The 10,492-nt window shown below is 31.6% G+C and overlaps 1 protein-coding gene across 1 annotated transcript; it reads left to right on the top strand.

The window, feature by feature from the left end:
• The first annotated feature begins 7,249 nt into the window (after nucleotides 1–7,249).
• LOC124531435 (meiotic recombination protein SPO11) lies at nucleotides 7,250–10,492 on the top strand. The gene is made up of 8 exons (XM_047106020.1): nucleotides 7,250–7,454; nucleotides 7,595–7,766; nucleotides 7,844–7,987; nucleotides 8,098–8,291; nucleotides 8,383–8,528; nucleotides 9,050–9,187; nucleotides 9,408–9,579; nucleotides 10,353–10,492. Exons 1-8 carry the CDS (start codon nucleotides 7,250–7,252, stop codon nucleotides 10,490–10,492), a joined length of 1,311 nt encoding a protein of 436 aa, XP_046961976.1.

The raw sequence follows: 10,492 nt of genomic DNA, 5'->3' as shown, positions 1-10,492 counted from the left end.
CGAGCCGATAGCGGATAACTACCTATTTGGGTACTCTATGCAGTTTTTGTTTCACCGGTGACCGGACTCTGGCCATTAGGGTTAGTATTTTTTGCCTGTATTCATGTTTCATCATTTTAAATTTTGCTTTGATTTAAATAAAATTAAATTTTTGGTTTCAGATGTTTATACACGAAATTATTTTTTTTATATGCTAAATGATATTTTAATATTTTTGGTTTGGACACTATATAGTTAATATAAAGAATTACAGTATGTTTATACTTTTTGTATATACTTACGTCTAGTCATTCCTCCGTCGTATATGTAATCGGAGTTTTGTTTTAATGTTATACTATTGTTAAAATCTCTTAAAAACTTTTTTTTTCTAATTTAATTTTGTTTTATAAAAAAATATTTTTTAGCATACTAACTACATTTTTTGGTAATAATTAATTTTACATTAGATGGTAAAAAAAGAGTATCTCTGGCAACAAACAATAACAACAACTGTGCAACGCGTGTGGCCGAAAATAGTAATTTTTTTGTCAAGTCAATGGATTTTACGAATTGTACCTTTCCCTGTAATATAGGGGATATTACAGGGAAAGGTACAATTACCTAACCTCCTCTATTCCATAATAAAAAAGTGAGTAAAAATTACAATTTTTAAATTTAATTAGTTTTTGTATGTCTTTTATTTTAAAAGTCTTTTAATAGAAACAAATTATTTTGTGCGATTTTATTTATTCTAAAGAATTAAAAATAAATAATTTACAGAGATAAAGAAAAAGATATCAATTATTTGAAAAAAATATTTTGAGATTTAGACATATACGGAATCCTCTCTGTAGACTTCAAAATTTTTAGAAGTCTGTGGGTTTTCAGTTGAACATACCCGAATTAAGAAGTTTAGGAACGTTCTAGATTGATTTCGATGTCTTAGGCAGCTGCAATTACACCTGCTTACATTGCCTGGATATCTAATGCAGTTCACGTCATTTCGATTTTACGATCTTTAAGTACAATTTGAAAATAAAAATGTACTTAACTTCGTAATAGCTTTTATTGATTATTGATAATTAATACTTCAACAATTAGATTCATAAACTTCTAATAATAGCCAGTATCTGCTTTGCAAAGGGTAATTTTTTAATATTTAAAAATTATTTTTAATATAAATATAAATGAATGGAATATATATTTCATTTATAATACGTGATCATAATTATTATATGTGTTGTTATATAAAATACATAAACGCGGATTAAACGTAAGTATTAAATCAAACTTCCCAGGGCTGGCGCCAATGCACACCTGTCCGTTCAATCCCATACACATTTGTTGACCACTTAGATAAAATAAGATAACGCGACACTAAACCAGATCTTGTGTTGTTTTTATAAAGCTTGTGTTGATTAAAGATAAGTACTTAATGTTGCTTATTCAGTTTTATGCATTAAACTGTTAATCAAAGATTTTGCACGTGTTTAATTTTCCATCTGTATCAGAGTTATCATACTGAGGTGTAATGGATATTACATATTACAACGAGGTTTTAATGCAAAAACTTAGTTTTATATTTTTTTGTAATTGTCAATTTATATTTTGTTTTTATTCTTTATTATCTATGTTACGTTATGAATCATGAAGGACAAATTGTTCAACCAATGTATATAAATTCATCTTTAGTAGTAATATGAGGTAACTATTACAATTCCTCAAATATTTATGTAAATGTGTGACACAGCTACTTAAAAGTTACAATATACAAAAACGTAAAATTGGTTCTGACAACGATTATATAAAAATACGCAAAGCACAGGAAACAAAAGGATTTTTAATCTTTTGTAATTTTTTTTGTCATAGAGATTGAAAAAGTTTAATTGTCTCTATCTCTCATTGCCATGAGAACGTTTGTATTAATTATCCCTTAAATGATCAGCGCGTTCGTCGCTCACACTATTATACTAAACAAAAGGGTTGGACTTTCGAGTACTATTGTTTTTCAGCTATAAATCTAATGGATTGCGTAATTATGACCTTTAATATGTGACAGTCGCTTTGTAACATGTAAATTTATCCGGGAGCATATTGCGGGGTGAAGTGGGGTGGGAAAGAATCGTCGGCGATAATATTGGGGCGCAACGGGACGCCACTTCTCTGCCATGTTTTGTTCTGGGGTAAGTTATGAACACTAAAAATTTAATATTTGTTTTAAGTCCTGGGATATTTTAAGCGATTATTATTTATATAGATTTATGAAGTGTTATCTATTTTCAACCGACTTCAAAAAGGAGGAGGTTATCAATTCGTCTGTATTTTTTTTTTTTTTTTTTTTTTTTTTTTTTTTTTTATGTTTGTTACCTCATAACTTTTTACTGGGTGGACCGATTTTGATATTTTTTTTTTTGTTTGAAAGGTAGTGCTTCCCGTGGGGTCCCATTTTTTTTATTTTTTTTTCCGATGATGGTATCCATGTGAAAACGACATAAGTCTTAAATTTCCCTTATGTATATGCGCGACAAATAGGTGAATAACTGAAAATCACGTTAACCAATTTTGAAAATTCTTTTTTTATTATAAAATATATACTTCTAGGGTAATTTGGTGAAAGTTTGGTAAGGTTCTGAGCACAGGATCCATGACAAAGTAACGGAACGGAAGGGAACGGAACAATTCTGAGGAGCACGTTAGCGATACTCGGTCGAATCTTTTATTTATAGGTTATTTGGATATTTGAATCACCTTCCGGAACGTGGTTATGTTCATGTAATTGTCATAATCGAATATTATAATCAACTAGCGACCCGCCCCGACTTCTCACGGGTGCAATACTGATACAAAATATACTAAAGAATTTGTTTATTTACGACATCACATTGCAAACTTCTAAAATTGTCAGTGTTTCTTTACTATATTGTTTATTTATTATATACACAAACCTTCCCCTTGAATTACACTATCTATTAAAAAAAACCGCATCAAAATCCGTTGCGTAGTTTTAAAGATATAGGGACAGAGAAAGCGACTTTGTTTTATACTATGTAGTGATGGAACTCCAATACGGCTCACAGTTAGGGTGCGATATGGGGCAGAATTTCTTACTATCTTTAATCAATTTTTGTGTATGTGATGTGATGTCATATGATGTACGAAATATAGTTGGTCTTTTTCAAAATTTTTTGCTGAGGTCGATTACAGCTCTTTCGAGGGATCCATGTAGTTTACGCCGCATGACGTATTAAATCCGCATTTTCGAAAGTCTATTTTTGCTTTATTCGCAAGTTTCCTTTGAAATTGTCCTCGAAGTAGTTTCTGACTCATATAAACGAAACGCTTATTCTATCCATATTAACAAAAAATAGTTAGTCAACATCAGTTTCACTTAAAATCAAAAAATAAATAAAATTTTAACAAAAAGAAAAACCGACTTCAAACAAAACACTATTTTAAAACAAATAAAAATGCACTAAAAAATAATAAAAATAATTGCATATTTTACATATTTTTTAGAGTCCTCCTAGGTAAAATGAAATGAAAAATATTAGACTACTTAAAAGTGGATTTACGATTATATAATGTAGTTATAATTATTGTTATATTTGGAGTCGGTGTCAGCCAATAAAACCCTACAGTATATCTATCAAAAAACAATACGAGAATACTTTAACAAATATGTTTTTTACAAATTACCTTTTACAAATAATATACTGGATCAATCAAGGGGCTCGTATCGCTTCTTTCTTTTGATTGTTGGGGCAAGGGCACCGTAGCTGACACCGGCTCCAAATATACCAATAATTATAACTACATTATATAATCGTAAATCCACTTTTAAGTAGTCTAATATTTTTCATTTCATTTTACCTAGGAGGACTCTAAAAAATATGTAAAATATGCAATTATTTTTATTATTTTTTAGTGCATTTTTATTTGTTTTAAAATAGTGTTTTGTTTGAAGTCGGTTTTTATTTTTAACCATAAGAAATAAAAATAGTTTTTATATGCAATAAAAAATGCTGGCTGTTAACTTTACGACTTATGTCAATTTATTAAAAAAAAAAGTAAAAAACCGGGTTGAGTGAATATCTATTTTTCATAGCTGAACAAAAGAATAACTACTTATGCAGTATGATAGCTACCGTCAGGCATATTAGATTGATGATATCTTTATAACCTTTAACACTTGGATCGGTTCGACGAATTCAATGACAATTAATTTGTTTTAAAACGTTGGTGTTTTTAAGGTAAGTAAGGCTATATTTTATTTCACCATAATGCAAATAATATTTAATTACACAAATAAGCCTCTTTAAGTAAAAACCTTTACATTTTGATTTTTCACGTGCTATATCTTCTATTTTAAAGTTCTTAGCTACTACTAATAAATAATAATCTATTAAAGATAAATACAAGTATAATTAGTGCATTGCTATAGAATTTTAAGCAAATTTTTGTTAAACAATAAATGTCAAAAAATTGTCACAATTTCAAAAACGTAATTTATAAAAAAAGGTTAGGAGTATCTTCACTACATTGTATTGATAAGTTTTGTAATTTATTAAAAATTTATTTCCTCGATTTCCAAGGATTTCGAAGTTTGTAGGTTATCGAATATAATTTGAAATAAGAATGAAATACTCATGGAATTACTTTTTTGAATCACAATAATTGTTCCATTTTTAAATTTAAATGATGTGTTTTTTATGACTATAATTGAAATCGTAAACGGGGCATAAGATATGTTTTTGATATATCACCGTTGTAATTTGTCAGTAGTCCCATCTTACGCACAATCACTGTTAAGGCGGTACTTTCCCTTCAAGAAAAAATTTTAAGAGACTTGCACCTCATCGTTGTACGATGGTGCAAGTTTTAGCCCTGATTGGTGAAAAGCCTTTACATCGGAAGGTTAAGTAACCTTCACCTGTTAGTAAGTAAAAAGCGGCAGAACACGATCAGATTTTATCACAATTGAAACTAAAATATCTAAAGACCGATCGTTTACAGAAGAAACAATGAAAATAAATGAAAGAACGGAAGTATGTGCCCCTACACTAGTCTGACCACTCGAGTGGTGAACTGTAGAGGCATTTGTCGCATTCGTAGCCTTGTTGCGATTGTTGTATTGTTTAGTACAAAGCCGTAAGTAGCCACTCGATGTGAGAAACTGTTGCGAATATACAGAATTCGCGTGTGGGAATGTGGGTAATGCATAATAAGCAAGAGAAATAAAGATTTTTTTCTTTGTAATATTTAAGGGCCATTTCAATAAATACTAATTGTAATCAATACTCTAGTTATTTTTACAGGTATGGTTTAGTTCTTTCAATTTATTTATCGATAGCAGATTTTACATTGCTGCAACTTATTTAATTTATTTATGAAGAAAAGCATTAAATAATGTTGTTTGTCTGAATTCTGAGATAAAATTTAAAGATATTACTAATATTTTGAAATTTTTACCATCTTTTTTTTTAAATTGAATTTAACACCTGACATTTTTGAGAGATACGTTCAAACTAAGTTATTTGTTAGAACCTATTAAACATAATTATTTAGTTATTTCAAAATATATATTAAAAACATACGTTGGATGCTTCATGTGGCAAGTATAAATCACGAAATTGATATTATTGAAAAATTAATATTTGCAATAATTAATAATAATCTTGTATCGTTTCATACAGAAAGTTATTCTAAATATCGTATTTTAATAGTACCCTAATCTGAATTCAATAACAAAGTATTAAAATAACGTTTGAGTAATCAATTGGGCGAGAACGTATCGTCCATCGAGATAGCGCTATGGTGGTCCATTGTCGGCCGACGCCCTGTGGTTCGCGACGCACTCGCTTTCCATTCATACAATGTGACGAATGTTTTATTCCTATTTTTATAATTGCTGCATTTACTTCCGCTTAGATGACCACTTCAAAAGCCAGACTTTGTGGGAAGATTGTTACTTATTTTCAAACATTTGTAACGAATAGTTTATTAATTCTTTCGTTAAAACGACGTACTTCTTATTTGTTATTTATGGATTTCATCCTAAAACTGCGATATTGAACGAAGAAAACTATCGTTGTTCAAAATCTTAGATCGCGACAAAAATAATAGTTCACGATGGCGAGACTTCCCGTAGCGACCTAACTTCGTGTTGGTGTATTGTTAGTTCACACTGATATCAAAGTGTTTGGTAGCTGCGTCGAGATAGATCAGACAGATAAGCAAGTTCTCACCTCCCCGTGGTCGCGGTGTCGTTAAAGGGTTCGCCGAATAATTGCAACAATCAATAAGAAGGAGCCATCGAGCAATTTGTATGGTATTTGTGCGGGCTGTCTCCCGCTGATGCTATCGACGCTCCTCAGGGTGCCAGTCGACAGTAGTGGGAATCCCGTGTAAGGGTTACTTTCTCACACTTCAAGGGTTTGATTATGCAATTAAAATTTGGCAACAGTTAATCTCAACATTGCAATCTAAATAGCATTTTTTTATAAATAAAAAACCACTTGTTATATTATTTTAACTACTTTCAACTATTCCTAAATATGTATGCATAAGCTGATATCACTTAAATTTATTCGCTATTAAATTAAAAGTAACACAACCAAAATGGTGTAAATAAATTATGGTTTACTGAGAAATGATGAAACAAAACCATAACTTAAAGCAAGTTCCATAATAAGACATAAACATCACCTCGTTGCAATATGTCACGTATAACAAAGCGCTGCGGTAACGGTCCTCATCATTTGTCTGCCGTAACCCTGTTATTTATGATCTCCTGCCGAAGAAGGAGGACAAAAACGGGGCTGCTGTTAAATATTTGCCTGAGACAAGAGGGGGCGATAATTCGAGGCTATTATGACGTCATTTCACGCCCTTTGTGCGATCGTCACGTCGTGTCATCTGCTCCTCGAGACGCCTGCCTCTACTATCTCTCGATTATATCTATTGTGTCATTTTTTTAGTGCGCGCGAGTCGGATGCGCCACCGACGATGAATTTGTCTCGTACGCATCTTCGCTCGACTTTGCTGTAAAAACTTTTGAGGAGCTGCCCTATTGTCTCGTGGCCCTTTTACGAGCTCCGTTTTGTGACGCTGTTATTGTTTGCGGTCGATAAACATCTCGCCACTAGGTAGGTAGGGATCATTAATACTTTTGCCGGTGGTTCGTATTAATAGAGCTTTATCGGATTTGTTTGTCAATTATAGTTGTTTTGAAAGGTTGTTTGAGACATCAAACGGATTTCTTTATTTCAGAATGGAGTTAATAAACAAAGACGCATTGGGGCTTAACGATTTCACATTGAATTCGATTTTTTCTTTCAAACAAGATCCAAAACTTATTTCGGCCATAGATAAACTATTCCAAAAAGAGAAACCAGGATTAAATCTAGTTTTACCGGAACGAAAGTTAGACTTCGGCGAAGTTTGTCAACTTCTAAAAGGATCATCAATTAATAATGGTATCGAATGTCATGTTATTATATTATTTAAAGTAGTATACAACGGGAAAAGGTAGATTCGACAAATATTTGAGATGCGCCATAAGTATGATAAATATATTTAAAGAATCAAAATTAACAAATATTTTATATTACGTAAGGTGAAGTAAAAGAGCTGCCCCGAGAAGAAGTTCATAATAAAAGAAGAGAACTTATGAAGAAGATCGAAAAGATTCTGGAAGATATCAATAAGCTTGCACAGAGCGGCTCTACGCCTAAACTAATTATACGTAATCAGAGTTTATGGAGCAATTGCATTTATGATTTAGATCGGTCAGTAATTCAATTATTAATATAGTTGAACAAATTAAGAATAAAAATTAGCCTTATGATTTTTGATTTGATTTTAGCGTTACTTTAAAAAGTTCACATGTTGCCAAAACAACAACTCTGATTTATTCGAACGCTGATGATAAATCACGTTTTAATACAATCGTGTTTGTTCTGACCAAAGCCCATGAATTGCTTTCGAAAAATTTGTCCGTAACAAGGAGGTACGTCTTATAAAATAGTTTTAAAGTATTTCGTACATAACTTACTTATAGCGCCACTGTAAGTGTGAAGTCACAAATAAGTACATTAATATTTTAAAGTAATTTCGCAGAGAACTTTTCTATCAGAACATTTCGAGGTTTAGAAGCCAATCTAAATTAGATGTTGGCGTAAGAGACGTGTGCTGCTTGCTTGAAACTCCGCCGTGGAATTTAGGCATTGTCGCAACAGCTAAAGGTCTTATAGCAGGTCCTTTAAAGATGTTTAATGCAGATGGAACTGTTGTGGACTGCATGGTATCCGGAGGTAGGATACGCAACAATTTATTCAAAAATATATAGTTTACAGTTTAAATAAACTTTTAAACTAACTGAGTAAATAATTCTCATATTTTAAGGCATATTAATACCACAAGATATTACCGGTGTAAAACAATTTCAATCGACGGCTAAATATATCCTGGTTGTAGAAAAAGATGCAATTTTCCAAAAGTTACTTGATGAAGGGGCACTTGTACGTTTGGGCCCTGTCATTATTTTAACGGTAATAAGTTGACTATTTGAAATTAATTATCAACATACTTTAAGTATCACTAGTTTTATTTAAAGTTTGCTATTCTTTATTTGAAAAATTCAGCTGGAGATAGAAAGAGTTCCTCATGAGACAAATTATAAACACGAGGATCGCCCTTTTATATGTCAGTTGGTCTATGACTATTGGTGCACTTAAAAATTTAAACAGTTAATATAACCTTGTAGCAGATTTTATGAAAATATGATTTTCAAAGAAATATGTAGAATAGAAATAAAATATATAGAAATATACACTGCCCATTACGGCTCTATCAGAAATGCATGCAATCGTTTTAAAAATTGATTTAAATTTTATAACATCTAATCGTAATTAAATATAATCCATTTCAATTGTCTTAAGTTATATTACGAAATTGTGACGTTTTTGTTGGAATTTTGCTAGTTAAGCATTCAATTATATCATTATATTATTATATCGTCACGCTTTGAACTATCGTGACTCTATATTCGATGTTTATATTTTATAACTAGGGAAAGGGATATCCGGATGTTTGTACTAGACAGTTACTTTGCCGATTAGTGACAGAATTGCGGTTGAAGGCGCTCGCGCTTGTGGACTACGATCCTCATGGATATGAGATCTTCCTAACGTATAAATATGGTTCGCTAGTAAGTTTCTCTACACTTCTTATGAAATTGTTAAGCCACCTTTGTCATCCTAGCTTAGTTTTAAATGTTACGTCATCATTACAACTTTATTAAAAAGAACAGTTGCAATCTTTTTTACCTTTCCCGTGTACCTTATAAACTCTACTTAGATTATTCTTTATATATCTATTTTTTTTTGTGTCTTGATAACCTATTACGTAAAACTATTTATCTATTCTAGGCCCAATCACACTTATCCGACACTTTAGCTTGTAGCAGCTTGTTGCTCCTTGGAGTTCGCCCCAATGATGTCACGACTTTAGCTCCTAAAGCTGCTCGCCTTCATCTAACAGTTCTGGACAAAAGGAAACTTATATCATTAATAAAAAGACCTTATTTAGAATCTCCAACAGGTTAACTATAATCTTTATTAAAAAAATTGTTCCTAGTTTTAGGATTACTTATAATGGAATAAGTGTTATTTATACAGAACATATTCTTTTGTGACGTGAGGATTAGTTTACAAATAAGTTTTAAGTCACTAACAGCCTTACTTCTAAATGTCGCGTAGTTGCAACTTGCAGTGCGAGTCTGTACAAAATCACTTCAAATTGAAGTCTTAAAATGATGACAAATAACTTGCAGTGATATATCCATTTGATACGTATATATCTTAAAACTATATAAAAGTAATTATTACAAATTATAGCCAATGTGGCATATCTTACTCGCATGACATTTCGCGCTCGCGTTTTGCGGTGAGTTTCGAGTTTCTTCTAACATAATAGGTCACTGGTGTTTACTTAAACACTGATCGTCTTTGTCTGCCATCGTTGATTTGACATTCGAAAGAAGGAGACAAAGCATTGTTTAATTTATAGTCACATAAATTAGTCACGCCCCAAATGAACAGATTACATACTAACACATTGAATTAGCATATTCTCATAACCATAATTACCTATGATTAAAAAATAATTGGATTCTATAATTTTATATAATATCATATTTTGTAGTTTTCAATCATGGATATTTATTAAACTTATACGTATTAAAACTCTTTCCACCAACTTGCATTGGAACAGCGTGGTGAAATATGCTCCAAACCATCAAAGTTCATAGGGGCCTTAGCCCATGCAGTGGAAAATTTGGAGGTAATTGAAGTTATTAATGAAATAAATTCTAGGTATTCGAATTAAAGAAGACTTGACGGGTATGCTGGCGAGTGGTATGAAGGCCGAAATAGAAGCTGTGGCTTCTACCACAGCGGCTCTTTGTGATTCCTATCTGCCTTCCAAAATTATACAAGCTGATTATTTGGGATGA

Source organism: Vanessa cardui, chromosome 7 (assembly GCF_905220365.1).
Source record: "Vanessa cardui chromosome 7, ilVanCard2.1, whole genome shotgun sequence".
Lineage (NCBI taxonomy): Eukaryota > Metazoa > Arthropoda > Insecta > Lepidoptera > Nymphalidae > Vanessa > Vanessa cardui.
This window is presented reverse-complemented; position numbering and strand designations above follow the sequence as displayed.

Coding starts and splice junctions, on each gene's coding strand:
- LOC124531435 (XM_047106020.1), top strand. CDS start 7,250: ATGGAGTTAATAAACAAAGACGCATTGGGGCTTAACGATTTCACATTG. Junction 7,988..8,097: donor AATTTGTCCGTAACAAGGAG/GTACGTCTTATA, acceptor GTAATTTCGCAG/AGAACTTTTCTATCAGAACA. Junction 9,188..9,407: donor CGTATAAATATGGTTCGCTA/GTAAGTTTCTCT, acceptor TATCTATTCTAG/GCCCAATCACACTTATCCGA.